Consider the following 27840-nt stretch of genomic DNA (forward strand, 5'->3'; position numbering starts at 1 on the left):
TGTCGCCTGTCAAAACCCGTCAAACATGTCTGCTGTTCATGTAGTGTGTGCACGTGAAAAGCATGCAGTGCTATTAGCCAATCAGATAAAGGGTACCTGACTGAGAAAACTAATAGAATAAATACTATTTGGCAGACAACAATATCTGACAAATACCTGCGAAATATTAAAATAACAAATTACATATTTACACAATATTAAAACATCATCTGCCACACATACATACATACATACATACATACATACATACATACATATAAATAAATAACAAACACAGCAACATCAACATCGTTATCCAGTAGATTCTGTCAGGTGTTCGAGTGAAGCTGAGCTACGAACTTAGCAAAAGTAGTGTAATAGGAATGCAGACAGTTATAATTTAATTTCATTTAAATACTTTAAACAGTGTCAGTCGCCATTCCAAATGTCAGGCCTAAATAGTTAACTGTTTGTCATAACGGTAATCTTCCATTTTCTTCTTCTTATTATTTTAGATGTTTCGACTTTAACACCGAAATGCAAAGTTATAAACAAACGTTCCTTCGCTCCTTTTATGGCTTTCATATGCCGTCACATGACATCATCTAACCAATCCTGTTACATAATTTGGCTTGACGATGCACCAGATCGGATCTATTTCACAAAGAAAATGCTAAATAACCGTATAAATAACATGGGCAGGTTCTGCCCCCAACGGATCCAGAATCTACTATTATACTATAGTATTCATGTACACTTTGCTGCCCCATAATCAAATAAGTATTAGCGGTACAATTTATAGGACAAACTTCGAGTCGGCCGTTCGACATGCTTCGAAAATTTACATTTATTGCTACTTGTTTATTAATTTTTTACACAGTAAATACGAAGGGGCAAACTCTGCTCCAAACGGAATTAGTGGGGTACAGCAATACTTAATATTATACAACAATTCCTTGTACGATATAAGTCAACGTAAAACAATGTCCCCATTATTTTGTGGTAATGTATCCAAAAGCTGTGCTATTTTAGACTACCAAGTGCTATAAAAATCACCAGTAAACTCGTACAGCATATTGGAGTAATTCTGTACACATTATAAACAAATAACTTTGTCATTTAACATCATTTTACAACATTTTAATGTTAACAAATTAATTTATTTTTAACATGTGTTGTATTTTCGACCCCTGTGGCAACAACACTGGTGAAGTCAATATGGCGGGCATCAGTGAATTTGTCTGCGAATAGGTGCATAAATAGGAATATTTTAAACTCCAAAATAACATTAACTAAGGGAAATAACATAATTCTACGTTATTTATAGTGCAGTGAAATCAGTACCAACATGTACAGAGTAACAAGTTCATCGAAATATCGTCCTATTAAGTAAAATAAATTTGCTCTCAGCTAAAGTGTCAAAATCAGCTGTTTGCCATTAATGTGTTAATCACGTGATTTCGTACATTACTATAAATACTCGTAATAATTAATGGACACACTAGTAGGGTCCATTACAACATATACTAACTAATGTGGCATTTTGATTTGCACTTATAATTGCTAAATAGGTTCCTTTACTTCCCAAAAATTTCCCATGATGCGTTTTAATACGTGTAGCCTGTGTGACAGCAACAGTTTTTCTCTGTCACTTAGATAAAGTGTCAAATAACCATGTGTTAGGCACAACATAGCCATAGTTGCTACGGTGTCATTTAACAAAGATCACATAATTGGTGCCTTTAGCACTTGTTTTGCCTAGGTGTCAGGATTTAGCTCAGTCGGTTGAGCACTCGCCTGAGGTGCTTGCATTGCAGGATCAAACCACCTCGATGGATCCAATCAGCTGATTGGGATTTTTCTCCTTCCAACCAGTGCAACACAACTGGTCAAAGGCCATGGTATGTGCTTTCTTGTCTCTGAGAAAGTGCATATAAAAGATCCCTTGCTGCTAATGGAAAAATGTAGCAGGTTTTCTTTACTGAATACGAGTCATAATTATCGAATGTTTGACATCCAATAGCCTGTGATTAATTAATCAGTGGTGTCATTAAACAAAATAATATTTTTTCTATTTTTGCCTAGACTAAATGATGTCTGCGAACTGTTAGTCTGTTAGTACGATGTCATTATCATTAGAATTGTAATGCATTATTACAACATAGCTGAGTATTACAGTTCTCAACTTAAATTAATCATTGTTGATCATTTTGAATTGGTTTTACATATGTCCTGCGTCAGTAACTTGTTGTGTAACTAGGTTGTTATTCACTTTACGGCTGTTAAACGCAGGATTCATATTTGAGTACTCTATCCAACCCGGAGTTTAATGGGAGAATCGCATTGCAAATGACCAATTTCCAAACAAAACAGGACTGTTAATAGTGTTATGTTATTTATTTTCAGCAATACAAAGTTCTTGATACAAACTGTTGTGAAATTGCGTGAATCTGACTGGGGTCGGAAAGGTTCATCAACATTATCATCACAAAATGCTGACTTCAACCACTATTCATATCAACATTCAGATTTGGCATCGGTGAGTTTTCTGTATTACATTCTATAAACACACAAACCACTACCGGTATCTAACTACAGTGAGTTTTCTGTGTTACACTCTATAAACACACAAACCACTACCGGTATCTAACTACAGTGAGTTTTCTGTGTTACACTCTATAAACACAAACCACTACCGGTATCTAACTACAGTGAGTTTTCTATATTACACTCTGTAAACACACTGTTCTCTGTATTATCTATCTATAAAGATACAAACCACTGTTGGTATGTACTACAGTTCTGGCGTCAGAGAGTTTTCTGTATTACACTATAAACAAACAAACCTCTATCAGTACAAACATACTGTGATTTTTTATTTTACACACACAATCCACTTTCAGTGCCAACCCAAAGTGTGTTTTCTGTATTACATACTTTTCTTTGTTAATCAAAACATCTGAAACATGTGAACACATTCCTTGGAATTGATTGAAAATTTCTACAAGATGGTGAAAGGAATTTAAAAGTGTTGATGTTTTGTTTTTCAGTCAGAACCCATCTTCTACAATGAGTCAGGACAAACTATCTCCAGAGAGCAGGCTGGGTTTGCATTTGATGAACCAGAAGAGGTTAGTAAACACTGGCCCAAATAGAATAATTTTGTTTAAGGTTGTTTTACAATACTTGTTATGTTAAGTCAGTTATTACCTCATCATTTATGCAATACCTTCCTTTATTAGTCTTATTTTAAGAAAAAGAGCATTCCGACCTTTGCAATTAAAACATCTTTTATTGAACATTTTGAATAAAAACCTGAACTATTAATTTTTTTTTTGGGGGGGGGGGGGGGGGGGGGTACTTGGAAATGTTTGTACATTAACCTGTACCACTAGGGTTTCAGGCATTTGTGGGGAATTCCCCATATATTATTGTTGAGTTAGCTCCCTTTAACATTTAATTGTAATTGTATTTTTGTTTGTAGAACAAAACCAGCCTTGGTGGTGTCGTGGTTAAGCCATCGGATATAAGGCTGGTAGGTACAGGGTTCGCAGCTCGGTACCGCCTCCCACCCAGAGCAAGTTTTAATGACTGTAAGGCCACTACACCCTCTTCTCTCTCACTGACCACTAATAATTAACAACTAACTCGCTGTCCTGGTAGGTACTGACTCCCACCCAGAGCAAGTTTTAATGACTGTAAGGCCACTACACCCTCTTCTCTCTCACTGACCACTAATAATTAACAACTAACTCGCTGTCCTGGTAGGTACCGCCTCCCACCCAGAGCGAGTTTTAATAACTGTAAGGCCACTACACCCTCTTCTCTCTCACTGACCACTAATAATTAACAACTAACTCACTGTCCTGGTAGGTACCGCCTCCCACCCAGAGCAAGTTTTAATGACTGTAAGGCCACTACACCCTCTTCTCTCTCACTGACCACTAATAATTAACAACTAACTCACTGTCCTGGTAGGTACCGCCTCCCACCCAGAGCAAGTTTTAATGACTAAGGCCACTACACCCTCTTCTCTCTCACTGACCACTAATAATTAACAACTAACTCACTGTCCTGGTAGGTACCGCCTCCCACCCAGAGCAAGTTTTAATGACTGTAAGGCCACTACACCCTCTTCTCTCTCACTGACCACTAATAATTAACAACTAACCCACTGTCCTGATAGGTACCGCCTCCCACCCAGAGCAAGTTTTAATGACTAAGGCCACTACACCCTCTTCTCTCTCACTGACCACTAATAATTAACAACTAACTCACTGTCCTGGTAGGTACCGCCTCCCACCCAGAGTAAGTTTTAATGACTGTAAGGCCACTACACCCTCTTTTCCCTCACTGACCACTAATAATTAACAACTAACTCGCTGTCCTGGTAGGTACCGCCTCCCACCCAGAGCAAGTTTTAATGACTGTAAGGCCACTACACCCTCTTCTCTCTCACTGACCACTAATAATTAACAACTAACCCACTGTCCTGGTAGGTACTGACTCCCACCCAGAGCAAGTTTTAATGACTGTAAGGCCACTACACCCTCTTCTCTCTCACTGACCACTAATAATTAACAACTAACTCACTGTCCTGGTAGGTACTGACTCCCACCCAGAGCAAGTTTTAATGACTGTAAGGCCACTACACCCTCTTCTCTCTCACTGACCACTAATAATTAACAACTAACTCACTGTCCTGGTAGGTACCGCCTCCCACCCAGAGCAAGTTTTAATGACTAAGGCCACTACACCCTCTTCTCTCTCACTGACCACTAATAATTAACAACTAACTCACTGTCCTGGTAGGTACCGCCTCCCACCCAGAGCAAGTTTTAATGACTGTAAGGCCACTACACCCTCTTTTCTCTCACTGACCACTAATAATTAACAACTAACTCGCTGTCCTGGTAGGTACCGCCTCCCACCCAGAGCAAGTTTTAATGACTGTAAGGCCACTACACCCTCTTCTCTCTCACTGACCACTAATAATTAACAACTAACCCACTGTCCTGGTAGGTACTGACTCCCACCCAGAGCAAGTTTTAATGACTGTAAGGCCACTACACCCTCTTCTCTCTCACTGACCACTAATAATTAACAACTAACTCACTGTCCTGGTAGGTACTGACTCCCACCCAGAGCAAGTTTTAATGACTGTAAGGCCACTACACCCTCTTCTCTCTCACTGACCACTAATAATTAACAACTAACCCACTGTCCTGGTAGGTACTGACTCCCACCCAGAGCAAGTTTTAATGACTGTAAGGCCACTACACCCTCTTCTCTCTCACTGACCACTAATAATTAACAACTAACTCACTGTCCTGGTAGGTACCGCCTCCCACCCAGAGCAAGTTTTAATGACTAAGGCCACTACACCCTCTTCTCTCTCACTGACCACTAATAATTAACAACTAACCCACTGTCCTGGTAGGTACCGCCTCCCACCCAGAGCGAGTTTTAATGACTGTAAGGCCACTACACCCTCTTCTCTCTCACTGACCACTAATAATTAACAAATAACCCACTGTCCTGGTAGGTACTGACTCCCACCCAGAGCGAGTCTTAATGACTCATTGGGTAGGTGTAAGACCACTACACCCTCTTCTCTCTCACTGACCACTAATAATTAACAACTAACTCGCTGTCCTGGTAGGTACCGCCTCCCACCCAGAGCAAGTTTTAATGACTAAGGCCACTACACCCTCTTCTCTCTCACTGACCACTAATAATTAACAACTAACTCACTGTCCTGGTAGGTACCGCCTCCCACCCAGAGCAAGTTTTAATGACTGTAAGGCCACTACACCCTCTTCTCTCTCACTGACCACTAATAATTAACAACTAACCCACTGTCCTGGTAGGTACTGACTCCCACCCAGAGCAAGTTTTAATGACTGTAAGGCCACTACACCCTCTTCTCTCTCACTGACCACTAATAATTAACAACTAACTCACTGTCCTGGTAGGTACTGACTCCCACCCAGAGCGAGTCTTAATGACTCATTGGGTAGGTGTAAGACCACTACACCCTCTTCTCTCTCACTGACCACTAATAATTAACAACTAACTCACTGTCCTAGTAGGTACCGCCTCCCACCCAGAGCAAGTTTTAATAACTGTAAGGCCACTACACCCTCTTCTCTCTCACTGACCACTAATAATTAACAACTAACCCACTGTCCTGATAGGTACCGCCTCCCACCCAGAGCGAGTTTTAATGACTGTAAGGCCACTACACCCTCTTCTCTCTCACTGACCACTAATAATTAACAACTAACCCACTGTCCTGGTAGGTACCGCCTCCCACCCAGAGCAAGTTTTAATGACTAAGGCCACTACACCCTCTTCTCTCTCACTGACCACTAATAATTAACAACTAACTCACTGTCCTGGTAGGTACCGCCTCCCACCCAGAGCAAGTTTTAATGACTGTAAGGCCACTACACCCTCTTCTCTCTCACTGACCACTAATAATTAACAAATAACCCACTGTCCTGGTAGGTACTGACTCCCACCCAGAGCGAGTCTTAATGACTCATTGGGTAGGTGTAAGACCACTACACCCTCTTCTCTCTCACTGACCACTAATAATTAACAACTAACTCACTGTCCTGGTAGGTACCGCCTCCCACCCAGAGCAAGTTTTAATAACTGTAAGGCCACTACACCCTCTTCTCTCTCACTGACCACTAATAATTAACAACTAACCCACTGTCCTGATAGGTACCGCCTCCCACCCAGAGCAAGTTTTAATGACTAAGGCCACTACACCCTCTTCTCTCTCACTGACCACTAATAATTAACAACTAACTCACTGTCCTGGTAGGTACCGCCTCCCACCCAGAGCAAGTTTTAATGACTGTAAGGCCACTACACCCTCTTCTCTCTCACTGACCACTAATAATTAACAACTAACCCACTGTCCTGGTAGGTACTGACTCCCACCCAGAGCAAGTTTTAATGACTGTAAGGCCACTACACCCTCTTCTCTCTCACTGACCACTAATAATTAACAACTAACTCACTGTCCTGGTAGGTATTGACTCCCACCCAGAGCGAGTCTTAATGACTCATTGGGTAGGTGTAAGACCACTACACCCTCTTCTCTCTCACTGACCACTAATAATTAACAACTAACTCACTGTCCTAGTAGGTACCGCCTCCCACCCAGAGCAAGTTTTAATAACTGTAAGGCCACTACACCCTCTTCTCTCTCACTGACCACTAATAATTAACAACTAACCCACTGTCCTGGTAGGTACCGCCTCCCACCCAGAGCGAGTTTTAATGACTGTAAGGCCACTACACCCTCTTCTCTCTCACTGACCACTAATAATTAACAACTAACCCACTGTCCTGGTAGGTACCGCCTCCCACCCAGAGCAAGTTTTAATGACTGTAAGGCCACTACACCCTCTTCTCTCTCACTGACCACTAATAATTAACAACTAACTCACTGTCCTGGTAGGTACCGCCTCCCACCCAGAGCACGTTTTAATGACTGTAAGGCCACTACACCCTCTTCTCTCTCACTGACCACTAATAATTAACAACTAACCCACTGTCCTGGTAGGTACCGCCTCCCACCCAGAGCGAGTTTTAATGACTGTAAGGCCACTACACCCTCTTCTCTCTCACTGACCACTAATAATTAACAAATAACCCACTGTCCTGGTAGGTACTGACTCCCACCCAGAGCGAGTCTTAATGACTCATTGGGTAGGTGTAAGACCACTACACCCTCTTCTCTCTCACTGACCACTAATAATTAACAACTAACTCACTGTCCTGGTAGGTACCGCCTCCCACCCAGAGCAAGTTTTAATGACTAAGGCCACTACACCCTCTTCTCTCTCACTGACCACTAATAATTAACAACTAACTCACTGTCCTGGTAGGTACCGCCTCCCACCCAGAGCAAGTTTTAATGACTGTAAGGCCACTACACCCTCTTCTCTCTCACTGACCACTAATAATTAACAACTAACCCACTGTCCTGGTAGGTACTGACTCCCACCCAGAGCAAGTTTTAATGACTGTAAGGCCACTACACCCTCTTCTCTCTCACTGACCACTAATAATTAACAACTAACTCACTGTCCTGGTAGGTACTGACTCCCACCCAGAGCGAGTCTTAATGACTCATTGGGTAGGTGTAAGACCACTACACCCTCTTCTCTCTCACTGACCACTAATAATTAACAACTAACTCACTGTCCTAGTAGGTACCGCCTCCCACCCAGAGCAAGTTTTAATAACTGTAAGGCCACTACACCCTCTTCTCTCTCACTGACCACTAATAATTAACAACTAACCCACTGTCCTGATAGGTACCGCCTCCCACCCAGAGCGAGTTTTAATGACTGTAAGGCCACTACACCCTCTTCTCTCTCACTGACCACTAATAATTAACAACTAACCCACTGTCCTGGTAGGTACCGCCTCCCACCCAGAGCAAGTTTTAATGACTAAGGCCACTACACCCTCTTCTCTCTCACTGACCACTAATAATTAACAACTAACTCACTGTCCTGGTAGGTACCGCCTCCCACCCAGAGCAAGTTTTAATGACTGTAAGGCCACTACACCCTCTTCTCTCTCACTGACCACTAATAATTAACAAATAACCCACTGTCCTGGTAGGTACTGACTCCCACCCAGAGCGAGTCTTAATGACTCATTGGGTAGGTGTAAGACCACTACACCCTCTTCTCTCTCACTGACCACTAATAATTAACAACTAACTCACTGTCCTGGTAGGTACCGCCTCCCACCCAGAGCAAGTTTTAATAACTGTAAGGCCACTACACCCTCTTCTCTCTCACTGACCACTAATAATTAACAACTAACCCACTGTCCTGATAGGTACCGCCTCCCACCCAGAGCAAGTTTTAATGACTAAGGCCACTACACCCTCTTCTCTCTCACTGACCACTAATAATTAACAACTAACTCACTGTCCTGGTAGGTACCGCCTCCCACCCAGAGCAAGTTTTAATGACTGTAAGGCCACTACACCCTCTTCTCTCTCACTGACCACTAATAATTAACAACTAACCCACTGTCCTGGTAGGTACTGACTCCCACCCAGAGCAAGTTTTAATGACTGTAAGGCCACTACACCCTCTTCTCTCTCACTGACCACTAATAATTAACAACTAACTCACTGTCCTGGTAGGTATTGACTCCCACCCAGAGCGAGTCTTAATGACTCATTGGGTAGGTGTAAGACCACTACACCCTCTTCTCTCTCACTGACCACTAATAATTAACAACTAACTCACTGTCCTAGTAGGTACCGCCTCCCACCCAGAGCAAGTTTTAATAACTGTAAGGCCACTACACCCTCTTCTCTCTCACTGACCACTAATAATTAACAACTAACCCACTGTCCTGGTAGGTACCGCCTCCCACCCAGAGCGAGTTTTAATGACTGTAAGGCCACTACACCCTCTTCTCTCTCACTGACCACTAATAATTAACAACTAACCCACTGTCCTGGTAGGTACCGCCTCCCACCCAGAGCAAGTTTTAATGACTGTAAGGCCACTACACCCTCTTCTCTCTCACTGACCACTAATAATTAACAACTAACTCACTGTCCTGGTAGGTACCGCCTCCCACCCAGAGCACGTTTTAATGACTGTAAGGCCACTACACCCTCTTCTCTCTCACTGACCACTAATAATTAACAACTAACCCACTGTCCTGGTAGGTACCGCCTCCCACCCAGAGCGAGTTTTAATGACTGTAAGGCCACTACACCCTCTTCTCTCTCACTGACCACTAATAATTAACAAATAACCCACTGTCCTGGACAGACAGCCCAGATAGCTGAGGTGTGTGCCCAGGACAGAATGCTTGAACCTTAATTGGATATAAGCATGAAAATAAGTTGAAATGAAAATAAAATAAAATGTAGAACAAAACATTAATTTTTAATTATAAAACTAATACAAGTTATACGTTTTAACATAAAATAAGGCTAACTCTGATAGTGTTTTGCACAATACGCAAGCTTTCAGCTAAAAAGATGTTTATTATTTTATTGTTTTTGGATGCAAACATCAACGTATGAACATTTAACATTTTGCACAAAATATACACACAGATCATGTAAACTAAACAGCTCTCCTTCCTAAACAAATGTGGAAATTTGTCTAGGCCTATAATTGATTCGAGCAGTGAGTGAAATATACTGACATTCAAATACCACGCTACTCTAAACTTATACCCCTACCAGCCTCCATTAAATGTGCTTTTTTAAAATCAATTTATAAATATACTAACATTCAAATACCACGCTACTCAAAACTTATACCCCTACCAGCCTCCACTAAATGTGCTTTTTTAAAATCAATTTGTAAATATACTAACATTCAAATACCACGCTACTCTAAACTTATACCCCTACCAGCCTCCACTAAATGTTTTTTTTTTATCAATTTGTAAATATACTAACATACAAATACCACGCTACTCTAAACTTATACCCCTACCAGCCTCCACTAAATGTGCTTTTTTTTTTATCAATTTATAAATATACTAACATTCAAATACCACGCTACTCTAAACTTATACCCCTACCAGCCTCCACTAAATGTGGGTTTTTTTTATCAATTTGTAAATATACTAACATTCAAATACCACGCTACTCTAAACTTATACCCCTACCAGCCTCCACTAAATGTTTTTTTTTTATCAATTTGTAAATATACTAACATTCAAATACCACGCTACTCTAAACTTATACCCCTACCAGCCTCCACTAAATGTGTGTTTTTTATCAATTTGTAAATATACTAACATTCAAATACCGTGCTACCCTGATGTTAATAAAGTCTTATCAATGTTTATCTAGTCTAAATCTGTAAACAAAGTCTATATCGGTGAAACTTGACTTTGTTCTGAGTTTAGGTATCATCCTTTACCCACAGTCATCTGGCAGTTTGTAAGAATCTTGTTTTGGACTGTGAGACTTATTAACCTCTACACCACTGATTCACTAAACTATAGGGGCAGTCTCTAACCAACTGGAAGTTCATAACTGAATATGGAAAACCAACATATAATCAAACAATCTTGAAAAGTACAAAATATAATCAAAAGTCATTTATGTAAATGTTTACAGTTTGACATTCTATCATCTAAAGTCCGAGCCAGATTAGTAAAGTCTTAACCAAATTTTTAACAACTGCGATAATTACTCTCCTACCTTTAATTAGTTAGATTTCCCACAAAATTTGTCCAGACACAAAACGTGAAAAAAACACATTACTGTGACACAGATTTCAAGTACGAGACTGTAACGATGTCACCAATATTAACATCGCTGAGATTGCATGGGGCAAAATGCATGCAGTTTTCAGCTGTATGCCATTTTACTTGATTACATAATACATTTCAAGAGGAGTGTGTCGATATGACATAATCTAACAACAACATGACATGAGCTATGGTATAACACACACATCATGACATCAGATTAATTAAGTCACATACTTTTGAGGCTTCCACCTCTCTTGAAGAGTATCCCACAAAAAAGCAACAAGGCAGATGGTGAAAAATTGCATGTGTTTTGTTTTATGAGATCTTAACAAAGTCGATATAGGTGATATTGTTTCTGTCTAATATGTGGATTTCGTGGCGCTAAGATGGCTTCGAAAATATGGGCCCAGTTTTGCCATATTGTTGAAATGTGTTTGTTGATGTTAATCTGATTTTTTCCCCGACAGTCGTACGACGATGAACAGTACGTCCTCAACGAGGAGGAAGACCTGGAGTTCCTCCAGTGGCAGCAGGAGACGTTGAACGGCAGCGCCGGCGAGCCCGACTTCACGCACTGGTCGAACCCCGCTGAAAACAACTTCACAGAGCCAAACTACCCGTAGTGAGTCCTACACACACATCATTAACACTTGTTTACTCTTTCTCTCACTGGTCAAACCCCACCGACAACAACTTCACAGCCAAACTACCCGTAGTGAGTTCTACACACATCATTAACACTTGTTTACTCTTTCTCTCACTGGTCGAACCCCGTCGACAACAACTTCACAGAGCCAAACTACCCGTAGTGAGTCCTACACACACGTCATTAACACTTGTTTACTCTTTCTCTCACTGGTCGAACCCCACCGACAACAACTTCACAGCCAAACTACCCGTAGTGAGTTCTACACACATCATTAACACTTGTTTACTCTTTCTCTCACTGGTCGAACTCCGTCGACAACAACTTCACAGAGCCAAACTACCCGTAGTGAGTCCTACACACACGTCATTAACACTTGTTTACTCTTTCTCTCACTGGTCGAACCCCACCGACAACAACTTCACAGCCAAACTACCCGTAGTGAGTTCTACACACATCATTAACACTTGTTTACTCTTTCTCTCACTGGTCGAACCCCGCCGACAACAACTTCACAGCCAAACTACCCGTAGTTAGTTCTACACACATCATTAACACTTGTTTACTCTTTCTCTCACTGGTCGAACCCCGCCGACAACAACTTCACAGAGCCAAACTACCCGTAGTGAGTTCTACACACATCATTAACACTTGTTTACTCTTTCTCTCACTGGTCGAACCCCGTCGACAACAACTTCACAGAACCAAACTACCCGTAGTGAGTTCTACACACATCATTAACACTTGTTTACTCTTTCTCTCACTGGTCGAACCCCGCCGACAACAACTTCACAGAGCCAAACTACCCGTAGTGAGTTCTACACACATCATTAACACTTGTTTACTCTTTCTCTCACTCAGGGCTCGCGCTGTCGGTAGCCAAATTAGCCATTGGCTAATTTTTACAAAAAATGGCTAATAAAATTTGCACGTGGCTAAAATTTTGGCTAAGTCATTTTCTGTCTTCTGATGTGAACAAACGGTTACATAATCTATAAGACACCTCGAACATAATAATACTACCAAATATTCAATTAGCGTAATAGCGATCTCGCGACCGGTAACGAGAAATGGTGTCATGCAGAATACAGCGTAGGCCTTATAATGTTTGCTTATTTTAATAATCAAGGTGATTAATTTTAACGGCATGCATTCAACATGTATGAATGACAGCAATGTCTGGAAGATCTGTAACTTGTTATTTTTACTTTGTAAAATCTTTGAACCAAAGTAATAAAAAGAGACTGACAATGCGTGTCAATTTGAATACACATGCCAGTTCAGGGCCGAAAGACATGTAGGGCCATCTCAAGTTCAGCCAGACCGAGCGAAAACAAAACGTTCACTAGACTGGTTTGTGCTCTTCACGTTAAACCAAATGGACACAACAAACACCAATCAAATAGTTTGCGAACGTTAGGAAGAACGTTCGTTGGCTGAACTGAGGACAGCTCTCAGTGCGAATATACGTCACGCTTCAGTGTCAGCTGACACCCGCTTGTCAAGAGACATTGTTGCGGACATTAAACAATACGATTACTCAAAAGTAAATCTTGATGTAAATTTGTAGAAAAACAATAGTTATTCGCATCAATGAATACCTAACTGCAGTTTTTGTTTATTCCTTTGTCTTTGTTATTTTGTACCCATGGTCGAGAGCACGCATGTAGATCCGAGATTGCCGGAAATGAACATGCAGTGTTTAAATTACACAAATTGCAGTTAAATGTACACTGAATAAAATTAGTTTACAATAATCATATTTGTTCGATAATTTTAGATATAAATTTGTAAGACTGTGAGGTGACATTTAATAAGTTAGCTGGATTTTAAAAAGACCGTAAATTTTAATTAATTTTTTTTTTATACTGTGAAGTCGGCATTCTTAGCCGAGGTATTTTGTAAGCAGAAATCACAACAAGCATTTAACACAACGCTGAAATCAACAGCAACAACATGGCACAAATTATGAAATTGTTTGGGGTGGGGAATTGATGGGTCACTTACAAAAAAAAGCAATTCAAACTAACATAAAGATTGCTATTTAAAGAAATAATGAGCTCTATTAAAAAAAAAAAAAGCTCTCAAATTTTTATTTGGGAAAAAAGGAAGAAAGAAAGAAAAAAACACCATCCATAAACATCCACCCACCCCCATATTTCTGTATCTTTGTTAATTTAATGTCATAGGCCTTAGAAGTGGGTGTGGGTGTATGGGGTACTGGCTTCAAACTCTGAAGATATTGCATAACCACATCCCAACCCCACCCCCCGCTGAAAAATCAAAGTAATATATTAACTGCCCCTGCCCCCATTGAGGTTTTGTTATTCCTATTTATTCCAGTTTGTACACAATTAGCTGAAAAAGATACATTTTCATATTCATATATAAATACTCTATACAGTACTGCGTAAAACAAATTTGGCTAAAGGATTTTCAGTATGGCTAATAAAAATTCCATTTGGCTAATATTTTGGCTACAGGTATTTTTGATCCAGGGTGAGCCCTGCTCACTGGTTGAACCCAGCCGACAACAACTTCACAGAGCCAAACTACCCGTAGTGAGTCCTACACATACATCATTAACACTTGTTTACTCTTTCTCTCACTGGTCGAACCCCACCAACAACAACTTACAGAGCCAAACTTGTTTACTCTTAGTGCAGTAATTGATCGGTGTTCTCGCTGGGTGAAAATTAAAGGAGGTTGGCTGCGCGGCACCACACCCTACAAAAAAAAGAAAGAAAAAAATAATATATAAAAAAAGGAAAGCTTGGTTACCATATATCACTGTGTGTTGGTTGACTTTGTGGACAAAAAAGTTGACACGAAATACAAGCAGTCTCGTCTTTTAATTGAACCGGAGATGTTGTCAGTCATTCACGGGCAATTCCGGTTTTGCTGAACCGATCAAGTTTTAATAATATTATTTTAATAAAGATTTCAAGATATATGTGGGATAAACTAATTATTTTTATTTTATTTCCATCTTTATCGAATGAATGGATCAGTTTGATATCGCCAGCTGATAAAAAGTAGTTTCTTTTTTGTAAAGGCAGTGTATATATTATTTGGCACCCAAGATAAATGATTTTAATTATGAAGACTACCACTTCAGTTATTTTTATAAGTGGTGATATCCCCCCCCCCCCCACCCCCAATTAAAAAGTTTAAAATATTTTATAAAGAATTGCTGAATAAACAATAACAGAAATGACAAATTAAAAATCATTAGTTACAACCAGTTAAATCTGCAATTGAGGACAAAATATCAGACGATAGTGGAAACAAGATAGAATGACCGATCTGATCACATGACAAATTTGGCGCCAAATAAATGGTTTTTCGAATCGATAACAAATAAAATGTTATGATATATATAACTTTTATTGTGTGTATCAAACATATAAATGAATACAGGTATGGGACAAAATAGAGGCTGTTAAAAATACTGTTAAATTATGATACAGTAACTGTCTTAAGCTACTGACGTTTTTCGTCAATTTTGTACACACAATGCGGTTGTTTCCTTTGTCCAGTGTGCAGACTGATCATTTATTTTTGTGTGGAAAAAAAATTGCATTTGGAAATAGTGGAGATAGGTGCTATAAAATATAGTAGGGTGTGGGAAAATAAAGAGGGGTGCAGAAAAATAAAGGAGGGCGGCAGAACGTGAAAGGAGGGCAGCAATAGTGGGGCGGGCTGCCCCGCTTAAATGGAGCAGCGAGAACACTGGATTGATACTTGGATGCATTTTAGTGTTTTCTCTGGCTTATTTTACCATGATATGGCATCATGCCTTAATAGTCTAGTGCCATCTTTCCTTAACCAATGCAATGCTGCCCTGAGATTAAACAAGCCTTTTTTAATAATTAATTCTAAAATTGCCTTCAACACTCAAAACATTTATTATTAAGTAATAAAATATGCCTGTTATATATTTTGCCATTCATTTATTAAAGCAAGCACATAAATTACATTTATACAGTGTCCTGCGAATGATAAAAATAGCCTAAATGTGTTTTGTCTACCATGCCTTGCCAAATTTCTAGGAAAAACATTTTTAAGCTGATTTTCCTAAGATAGTTTGTCTTGTCACTAATATTGGTTTGCTGTTTAGTAGTCATGGTATGAACAAGCTGCTGATGTGACATTATTAAACAAGTCCTATTATTGTTTCATTATTCACAGTAGAATGGATGGTGCAACGGTTTTGTTTTCAGTGTTAACGATAGTATATTTTCAGTATTGACAATGGTATTGTAAGGGTCACAATGTAATTTTGGGGGGGGGGGCACAGCAAGTGTAACAGAATTAAAGGCACCATTTGAAGCAAGTTGGAGGGGCACAAAGACAACTTACTTTCTATCAAATTTTCTCAAACAAAAATTATTTCACCCTGGTGTCTTGGGCTCTAGCCTATGAAATTTGTTGGATACTGATGCATTTTATTATCATAGTAATATTGACAGTTTTACTATTTCTGACATATACAACATGGAAATATGTGAAGAACATGGTGACAAACACAGCATTTTTCTTGCCTTCAACAGCGTTTCAGAGCACAACGGCAAGTAACGACACTTTTTGTTGCAGTAAAATTTTAACCCAGATCTACATCTGTTTTTTGTGTTGACAATGGGATGGATGATGATATATTTCTGTTTCAATATTTTGTTTGTTTTCAGTGTTGACAATGGGATGGATGATGATATATTTCAGTTTTCAATATTTTCCATGTTGACAATGGGATAGGTGATGTTATATTTCTGTTTTCAATATTTTGTTTGTTTTCAGTGCTGACAATGGAATGGATGATGAAATGGACGCAGATTTCGAAGAGTTCCTGAGACAGCAGCAGCATCCACAGTAACAGCAGCATCCTCAGTAACAGTAGCATCCACAGTAACAGCATTAGTCCAAGACAGTCATTGTCATTGTCATTGTCATTAAGATGTAACTTCTCATCGGGTACCGATTCCATACACCCTTCCATTCGTCAAATCCTGCCACACGAACCACATTAGTCAGTCAGTAGCTGTTGGTCGTCTTGCCTTTGAATCATGTTCACACACCACATACAGATCTGATCGGAGTCAACCCAAGTCTGCCGCCAGTTGCACATCAATCAGGGGTCTGATTCGGATTGTAGGGTTTCCAAAATCCACACCTAGGGATTTCAAGATCGCAAGATAGAGACTACCATAGATATAATGTCATATTTTTCCAAATCATCAAAGTACACATTTCGAATTTCTATTTTGAAAGATATTGGAACATTCCTTTATTTAATTGGGGGGGGGGGGGGGAGGTATTTAGTAATTTGTAGATGTTAAAGCTTGTATCACTGTCGCAAATGAGTTTTATCAAATAAGGCAAAGTAAAACCACCATTAACGTCTGCTAATGGCCAAGTTCAAAATAGTTCTCCATATTCTAATTCAGCAAATGTCCTTTTTCAGTTTTGTTAAAAAAATTTCAGAAAGAACACACAGTAACAAAAAACTCGGTCACTACCATTGTGCTTGTAACTGTCCACTTTATATTTAATGTTACAAACAAATTTTAAAAATACTCTTTATTTGCAATACGACTTGTTCCTAATTTTCATTTTGTGTTGATTGTTTTCATAACCACAAAAGTCAGCCATACTTAATGATTTTACTTGTTTTGGACATAATAACTGGTGTTCAGAAATGATACATTCAGCATTCTTACCGTTATTTACTTCTGTATTCCTGTTGTGTTACATCACTCGCACAACCCTTTTGTGTAGCATTTCCATCACACGTTAGAGGAACATGCATTTTACTTCGAAAATTTACATTTTAAAAGTGTATGTCAAATTAAACAGTGATATGTAAACAGGCACAAGTGAATTCCCAAAACTGTGGGGTGTGTCTGCTGGTTTAGAGGTCATTAACCAGTCGAATTTCATTTTACCTACACATTGAATTACGACTTTAACGTCATGGCAATGCCATACAAATAGCATGCATGTGAGGCCAGTAAAGATTGGAGTCCATACCGTAGAGTTTTATAAGTGTGGGCTCTGGTGTTTGTTTGAATACTGCAATGATTTGTGATGGGGACATTACTAATATGAATATTTAATTTATTTAAAAAGCATGCAGCCAATGAATTTATATTTTATTCCTATAATATCAACAGTGTGGGGTGGGGACACAAAACAATCAAAACACAACTGAATAACAAACGTTTGTTGTTTCTCCTCAAAAGGTATTGTGGTGATGGATTATTGTTATTTAATATGAAAGTACTGTAATGTTTAGCACTTCTTTCAGTATTTTTGTTAAACATGTTTTTGAGTACACGTTTTCTGTATGGAATGTGTCTTGTATACATACACATGTATATTCCTGTACATATGTACTATATATTTGTAAAAAAAATAATTGATTATTATGAAAGTGCTATTATATATGTTTTATATTTATATAAAATTGAAAATGTTTATTTCTTTTCTCTCCGAATTTTGTAATTGATTAAGACAAATCTTGTAATTTATTTCTGACTGTCCTTGCTCTATGTTTTGGATGTTTTAACGTTGCCAGTATACTAGTCATTTCTACAGCTTCAGATTTTGTCTTTATATTGGTAATAACATCGTCTGTTTCGCCTGTTTGTTGTGTTGAGGTTTTTGTCTTTGTTTTGTTGGTGCTTGTAATGGGCATATATCGCCAAATCAGATCCCAAAGACAACAATAGTAACATGTGGCTAAAACTGGTATGGATAGTATTTCAATCAACTTGCACCCCATGAATATCTATACTACCACCCCTCACCCTTAAAGTAAATCAGAAAACAAATGGGTGTTAAGCTGCTTCAGACATGATGGGAAGGGTCTTTGACAACCTTAGTTCTGCACAATACTTGTTATGCTGTTTTTAGTAGAACCCCACACATTTCAAGTACAATAGTATCGGGTACACTGAAACTAATTCAAATAGAATTGGAGGAAGTTACTGGCTAGAAGAAGCAACATTTTATGACAACAAACACCTGTCACATTTATTAACCGTGGCAGGACTGGTAGTTTTAACTGTCATATGAAAAGTTAGGTGCTCTTCCAACTTTGGCCCTGTGAGATTCTATATGGTTTACTGCTACCATTTGTTTCTCAAAATAATCAACAATACAAATAGATCTCATGTTCAAAAATCTAAAAAATGTATATTGGTCATATGATTCAATAATTCACAAAATTGTTCAGAAACTTGTATGTCCAACGAGAATGTTAATTTCATTAAAGGTACAACTCACAATGTTATTGCTTGGGATTATTTTTATGCTGGTGTGTTGTTAAACATTCTTTCATTCATTCCCTCAGGATTATTCCATAGTCAGACGGTTTAAGAAGTATAACTTGGCTTTGTTCAGAGTTTAGGGTTTTGTCTCTTGCCTCTGGTACTGATAAGTCATCCTTTACCCACAGTCATCTGGCAGTTTGTAACACTCTTGTTTTGGACTGTGAGACTTATTAACCTCCACACCACTGATTCTCTAAACTATAGGGACAGTCTCTTGACTCACTGGAGGTTCACAGAATGTGGAAAACAAACATGTAATCAAATAATTTTGAAAAGTTCCAAATATAATCAAAAGTCAGTTGTGTAAATGTTTACTGTTTGACATTCTATCATCTCGTAGTAATCTATCTAACACAGACCACATCTCTACAGTGTTCATGAACTCATCTGTTTTGCTGTTATTAGTTCTCCTGGACTGCCACTTACTGTCATTTTGAAGTATAAAATTTATTTTTAAAGATAGGAATGTGCTACTTGGGGAATAATTTGTGAACACTAGTGCTGAAAAACATCTCAATTTACACGCAATTTTACATTTTAACACTAATCAAAAGTTGTTCCTGTTCTGTGGTCAGAGGCTCACATTAAAGTGGCAGATCCTAGTTTTTAAACACTATGACATATTTTTCACTGTTGTAGCCGTTTTTGATAATTAAAATTGGACTTTTCTTAAATTTTACTGTTTATATAATCCATTTCTGTACATTTGAAGTGTTTGTGGTCATCCTGTTGCTTCCAATACCACAAAATGCATTTTCCTTATATTATAAAAACACATGTACCTCTTAGAAGTAATGGTTATGAAGACAGTGTAGTCTATTTTTTAAGGGTATTTTTCCGTTTCATCATCACAGACTCTTGTCTCACTTTATTGTATCTTTATCCGTATATCTTACACTTTTGTAACTAACTAAAGTTAGTTTATTGTCACGGGTTGAAACTAGGGTCTGTGACTTGTTGAAACTTCCCTACTTTCCAGACATTACAAAATTAACAAATGTTTTACATCCAATAGCCGATGATTAAGAAATCAATGTGCTCTAGTGGTGTCATTAAGCAAAAGAAACTTGAACTTTCCAAGACATTGCAATATTTTTCACATTTCGTGTCCAACGTCATATTCAACTCTGATAAAAATTACAAGCACACAGAATTGTAGAGAATCTACAAAGTACAAATACAATGTGGAAACTTTGCTGTACATTTAAGATTTTCAGAATCAGGCTCTCCTGTTTAAGTGGCCACTAACAGCACATTTCGTTGGCATATCGGGTATTTTAGAACAGAGTGTTTCTTAGTAGAAATAGACATGTAATTATATTATTATAAAGAAAATGTTAGTTTTTGTCATATGTGTTTTTGCGGGTGGGGGTGGAATTAAGGCAGAAAAATAGGGGTTTTGTTTTAAATAGAACAAAACAAATATTAATAATGAATTTGTTGGTGTATTTGCTTCATGTTTGTTCATCATTTGGTACATTTAGTGGAATGTTGTTGATGTGATTCTTTCAACATATCAACTCCATTTGAACATGTTGATCATGTTCTTGTGTAGCTCCTGTGAGTAGGATTGGGTGCATCATGTCTTGTGCAGTCACATGCAAGGGACATGTTTTTCTTTGTCAGGTTTTCCGTCCTCTTCACCTGACATTTGTAATTACATGGGATCGACAAATGGCGCAATGAAATATTTAATGTCTTTATTTCGATTTTGTTTTGTCTGTGTGTGACAGAGTTATTGCTCATGTGATCTTATTCATATGTAAATATAATGTGATGACAGTTCGTCTCTCCTTTTGCATTACTGGTAGATCACTGACATTTGATTTGACAAGATGTCAAACGTAATTATGATTCTATTTTATTCTGTATTGCTATGCTAATTTCCTGTGTAAGTAATGGTTCTTCGAGTTGAAGCTTGCAATTCATATATGAATATCATCTGAAAATAAGTTACCCTTAACTCAATCAATTTATGGTCACTTATAAGACAATGATCATATTTTGTTGCAAAGTTCTGTATTTAAACTAAATTGAATTTGTCAAATATAGTTTGTAATATATTTTAAAAAGAGCTCATTTAAGACATGTTTCAGGAGCATTTCTGTTAATTGGTTAAGACATTTAAAAAACAAAATATATCAAAATTTTGTTAAGCTTAAAAATGCTAATTTTAACATGATTTCTAAAAAAACAGTTATGTTCTTTAGGTTTCAACATCTTGATATAAATTATATATATACATATCATTTTGTGATAAAAACTTCATAATTTTCAGTGAATTATTAACTGTTGATTCAGTTTCACTGTCATGACATACCACTTAATATCAATTTCTGGACAGGTTAAAACAACAGATGGATGTCATGGGTGAAGATATTTGGCTATGTTTTGTTTTGTATTTTTAAATCTGTATTATTATTAATATTATTATTATGGTATCTAGAAATGTGCAGATGCAGTAACTAAAATTTTGATGTTATTTCAGCTACAGAATGGCTGAACTGGTATTTCATTGGCCACTTGTTATGCAATATCTTAGATATGTTGTGAGCCTAACTGATATACTCATTATTTGTGCTCCCTAACACGACAAAAAGCAAGAGTGAGTTCAGGGAGTGATGTTGATTTGTATTTTGTTGTCTACATCTTCAGAAAATTAAATAAAAAGTATAAAATCTGAAATGGTTGTTGTTGGTTTTAAATCTTGGTTACAGTTTGGTTACAGTTCCTTTAATTGTGAGTTCTTAAAAGAGACTCCAGACTTTACTGCTTTGTTAAGATGTTGCTGACTAACTGATCCCTTTTAGCAATTAAAGTTACATATTAAAAAACATTTTCTGGTTTAGAATACCAGTGTCGGTTCTAATATTTGTACTAACACAGATTTCAATTAATTAATTAATTTTTTTGTTACTTTCGTACCCAATTATTGGGAGATTGTTTTTAAAAAAGTTCTAACGGTCCAAAAATAGTTTACCTAACAAATTCCCTCCAAAAGTATTTTTTGTTTTGAAATTGAACATACCTTGAATAACTGCAAAAAAACCCCTAAACAAACAAAAAAACAAACAATAAAACTTTAAGTAAATAATTTGCAATATATTATGTACAAAATTTTGGTAGAAGAGATGTTTGTATGAAAAATAAACAAACAGAATGTGAAACTTGCAGCTATGATAATGCACCTTTAAATATTGTCGCGAGTATAGGAGAAGCCATGTGTTTAGGGAAGTGACGTCACGTATCAACATGCGCGCGCATCTGGTAGGCAGAAGTCTATCATAATGGCCATTAGTAACAAAGCGAACTAGCGTAGCGTGAATAGCAAAGAATGGCCAACACGTGCTTAAATTACCGCTTGTAGCACGGGAACGCTATTCTACATAGCTCCTGTATGGAGGAGATACATGTACTCTTTCCACCCATAAAATTTGACGATTGACCGAGTTCAAAACTATAGCAAACTTCCTTTTTTTTCTTTTTCTTTTCACCTGAATAAATATTTTTAGTCCATGTATTTTTAAAGCGTCTGGTCCATATTTCAAGTAAAGCATTACAAACGAGCGCGCGCACACACAAATAAAAATAATAAAATAAAACGAGTAGGCCTATATTTTTTATTTAAAACTTTAAAAGAAATAATTGGCCTACACTTTGTTAAAGAAAATTATTTCTTTAAACAATTTTAAATAACCCATATATATGTATATATACATGTATATATATATGTATATATATATATATATATGTATGTATGTACATATACATATACATATACATACATATGTACACATACACATACACACACACACACACACATATATATATATATATATATATATATGAACATTTGTTACAAATGAACAACCAGTAGACAATATATAGACAGTAGTTATATATATATAACACATCAGACTTGTCTACTGGTTCATTTGTAAGGCTTTTCATCAACAATAAATTTAAGCAAGTATCTTATTAGAAAACTTTACAAAAACTTTAAAAACTATTAATTTTATCAAGTCCTTTTTTATTCCTTAAACTTGCTGATATCGGATACATATTAACACATTGTATTAAAATGGAGGAACCTAAATTTAGTTTCCATACATGTTCCATGACCACACATACATTGCTCCCTCTAGCTACAGCGTCCCTTTTCAAATATTAGTACAGAACTTAGCCTTTTAAACCGGATACATCTCAAATTTACTTGGTCCCTCACCTTTGTGGTTCCATCTTCAGAACATTTTGTAGCATTATTTTTTATATATATATATATATATATACATAAAAATTGCCATTAATATTTTAATTGCCTAATCCCATGCAGGCCAGGACATAGTTTAATACGCAGTCGATCTAGGATTGATTCCTGTTGGTGGTCCTATAGGGCTGTTTCTCATTCCAGCCAGTGCTCTACAACTGGTGTAACAAAGGCTACACTATTTATTATCCTGTCTGTGGGCTGATGCATATAAAAGGTCCCTTATTGTTAATCGGAAAGAGTAATCCATTGTGTGACAGCAGCAGGTTTCCTCCCTAATATTATCTGTGTGATCCCTAAACATGTCCGACTCTATATATCCGTAATTAAAATGACGAGTGCATTGTTAAATAAAAGATTCCTTCCTTTCAAATCTAAAACAGTGTCAGTTACCTTTGACAAGAGGCACAGTTTCAAAGGCTATCACTTTCAACCTGATTAATAAACCAGTTAAAACAACAAATTACTGTAAATTAACACACATTAAACACAATGCAAATATCATTTGATCATTGGTTTATAATGATAATAGAAAAAGAAAATAATAAATATGTGTTGTCTATTGTTTCTCGATATAATTTTATTGATTTTGTAAAGTCTGTTTTTATTAGAAAATAGAGATCCTGGTAAAAAAAGATTAAATCCAAGTGTTATCAATGTCATCATCACATACTGAATAGCCCCAATAATATTGCATATGGTAGTTTGGAAAGTCAGTGAAAAAGGTTCTGGTATCCTTCTTATGCACAGAAACATGAGATACTGTAGAAAAGAATCGCTGAATCTAATACCAGTGTTCTCCTTAGCATCCCTTAATTCACCCTAAAACTTGAACGCCCTTAATTCATCGCGAAAGGCCCATTTTTCATCCAAGAGTTGCCAGTTCTCTTTTTGTCCATAAACAGGGATCACTGATACCTAGAAAAAAATAAGAAAATTGGTAAATTTCTATGATATATAAGTATGAAAGTTTTATATTGTGTATATTGAATATTATTGAAATATTTGAATACACATAAATGTATTTGTGAAGACATATTGACATTGTCACTGATGACAATAATACTTATAAATACAATCAGCTCCCCTTTTCTTTCTTTATTTGCTGCAAACAAATTCAGATAACTTATATAATAAATGCATGTAACATAATTTATGTTTTTAATAAAATATGGTGGCTATCACCAACTTGTGGATCAATATCCAGTTTTATTATTAGTATTTATTTATTTTTAATCCCAAACAAATGATTTAATACATCTGATATCCCACCCTGAAATGTTTATACCTTTTATTTTATTATTAAAAAATCAACTTACACATTACAAATACACCTGTGGATCACTTCTTCAATAAAAAAAAAAGTAAAACATAATTAACATATAATATAATTAATAAATGGAAATATTTCAGAACCATTTTCATATGAAACAATATATATATGCTTGATTGCACACACACACGCACAGCTCCCTGTTATTTAATTAAAAATATAAATACTCCAGCCACCTACATATTTTATGGCATAATACAATATAAAATATATTCAGATTTTTGTTTTACCCACTAATGGATCTGTCAATACAAACAAAAAGTTACATAAAACGTTGTTTGTCGATTGACTGGGTAGGCCTACTGTTCACAGAGTATCTATCTTTGTTTCCATGTCAGTTTGGTGGGGGCTTTTATTATTATTATTTTTTATTTTATTATCTTTTCAATTTTCATTTCAATAAATACTGACGTGTATTAGTATTACGAATGAATAACATACAACAAACCTTGTATAAAATGACGATCTCCGTTGTGGGATGGGCAAAGTTGATTGTTGTCAGCTTTAACTGTTCAACGTTTCGCTTCCACTGTATTTGATGAAACTAATTTCATAATCCTTATTACAGTGACTTGTGCATCTAACAACAACGTATGAAATTACCATGACAAAATACCATTCATCAAAACTAGTCTACACTGATTTAATTGACGGAAAAACATTCGATTGTTCATTACTACTAATGCCAGTATTGTCAACTGGTTTCTTGCCTACCAGCGCTCACGCGGTACCACGTGATCAAAACATGTGACGTCACCGTGGCTTCTCCTATTGCTATTACGTATCTAAGGTGTGTCGAATTTTCCGCGGATTGACACTTCACGTAAAAGTTTTGACTGACAGGTCTGTAAACTATACATACCGAGATGTAGTCTAGTACATGTCTAGCTATTGTGTAATACGAAACGGTCCACAACAAAACAAACATGCTGTGTGGCGGGCCTGGGGTCGAAATGGAGGGTAATGGTGCATGATGACTAACTTTCTGTTTTCCACACACTGGACATTTAAATGGGTGGGTTTTTGTTTTTTTATTAATTCAATAAATAAATAATACATAGAGGACACATTTGTGTAGATTGACAGGTGCTGCAGTTAGAAAGGTGCGTGGGTTTTTTTTGCGTGTATATCATAGGCACGGGGGGGGGGGCATACTCATGTGGAAGTCGCAGCCTCCATAGTTTGGCAGGGGACACAAGCCATGTTTGTTACATTTATTATACAGTTTAACAAAAAAAAGCCACCAAAAACCGTACATTTTCGTCCTGTGGGGGGCACAGTAATTGCTGCAAGGGAGGATCACTGAAAGAAGCATATTAATTTGTTCTCCCGACCACTTGTGGTGACGTGCATATTACTCTTCTTTGTAATGCTAATTACCCTATTAATTAACGAATTTATGATGAAGGCACACAAAAAAACTAATCCATTCATTTTTGCAATTGCACCACTGCTAGAAAAATCTCGCGTGTGACTTCCATTCATGTTCAGTGACTCTGTGACAGGACGTGACATCTCAATAACGTTTAGTATTTAAGTCATATTATCTTGCTAAATTGTTCTTTAATAGTCTATGTCATTGTGACCTAAATACAATACGACACATTACCCTGTTTTAATCTCCCAATCTAAAATGTTGACTTATCCCGTCATAAAAAAGGAAGAAAAAAAGTATTCTTATTTCTTTTTCAGAGGGAACCCGGTTCTATTCCCTTTGGAACTCCCTGGCATTGGTCATTTACACACGAATACACTGGCTATTGGATGTCAAACATTGGGTTATAGTAACATATAGTCTTAGAGAGGAAACCCGCTACATTTTACCAGTAGTACCAAGGGATCTTTTATATGTACCATCCCATAGACAGGATAGCACATACCACGGCATTTCAAATACCAGTCGTGGTATACTGGCTGGAACGACAAATGGTCAAATGGGCCCACTGACGGGATCGACCACATCATGCGAGTGCTTTACTACTGGGCTATATCTCGCTCCCTGGCGGAGAAGCACACAAATTATTGAATGTGTTACATGAAGTAATAAAGACCATATAGCCTGGATAGTGAAAAGTAGGTTGCGGTGACCTAGTTATGATATACTTGCATGCAAGATTTGATGATCCTATTGAACTGATAAGAACGATATGCCCCGGAAACGAACAGTTTAAGGACGGACGGACAGTTTAAGGACGGACGGACAGCGCAACACGTAATACGACCCATCACAGACGGGCGTATAACAATAATATGAAAAGGGGCTCAGACCTGTATAAAAGGAATGACATTGTTTGACAAGCGGTTATTTAGTGGTGAAACTAAAAACTCTATTCCCACAGAACAGTACCTACCGCAAAGGTCCGGCCTCCCGTTTTGGGTCAAGTAATTGTTTTACAAGCTGATACCACATAACTACAAGAAACCTATGATATAGCCTACCAGCCGTAGAGCACGTACTGGAATGGGGTGATGGGCCTATTTTAACTAAATTACAAATATTCTCGTATTGCCAGGAATCTACTCGGGTCTATGAATTGTATTTTGAAATACCGCATCACAACACAACAGAAGCCCCCCCCCCCCCCCCCCCACACACACACACACACACCCCAACCATCACTTCAAGTTCAACAATATCACGCCCCCATCCGTTGTGTGATAACTTTGCGATTACAGTAGCCGGCAGAAGTGCAGATCTGTGTAAGAGATTGCATACTCCCTTGTTATATTTGGGCCATTTCTATTTCCATCGTAGGGTACAGGGAGTTATTAAAAATTACGTAGATAGCAAACCATATATTTATTATTGGACAGTAGTAACACAAATTGATTTCAAATTGTGTAGCTGATTAAATAATGTGAGTAGTAACGAATATTTGTTAAATGTAAATATTTTAACCGCCAAATGTAAGAGCTGATATACCCATACGATAATGAGTAGAGCCGGGGTTCCCTTAAGAAGTTAACCGCTGAAGTTTTCGTAGAAAAGTTTGCCAGTTCTGTCAAC

The 27840-nt window shown here is 37.5% G+C and overlaps 1 protein-coding gene across 5 annotated transcripts in view; it reads left to right on the forward strand.

The window, feature by feature from the left end:
* The window catches only part of LOC121375717 (polyadenylate-binding protein-interacting protein 1-like), a 53157-nt gene extending 33206 nt beyond the window's left edge, over nucleotides 1-19951 (forward strand). For all 5 annotated transcript variants that reach the window (XM_041503311.1, XM_041503310.1, XM_041503312.1 and 2 more), the window contains 4 exons: nucleotides 2386-2518; nucleotides 3030-3110; nucleotides 11724-11878; nucleotides 16700-19951. In XM_041503311.1, coding sequence (XP_041359245.1) covers nucleotides 2386-2518; nucleotides 3030-3110; nucleotides 11724-11878; nucleotides 16700-16775 — 445 coding nt within the window. In that variant the 3' untranslated portion in view covers nucleotides 16776-19951. The remainder of the gene's footprint in view (nucleotides 1-2385; nucleotides 2519-3029; nucleotides 3111-11723; nucleotides 11879-16699) is intronic.
* The last annotated feature ends 7889 nt before the right edge of the window (nucleotides 19952-27840 follow it).

Source organism: Gigantopelta aegis, chromosome 6 (genome assembly GCF_016097555.1).
Source record: "Gigantopelta aegis isolate Gae_Host chromosome 6, Gae_host_genome, whole genome shotgun sequence".
NCBI classification, from domain to species: Eukaryota; Metazoa; Mollusca; class Gastropoda; order Neomphalida; family Peltospiridae; genus Gigantopelta; species Gigantopelta aegis.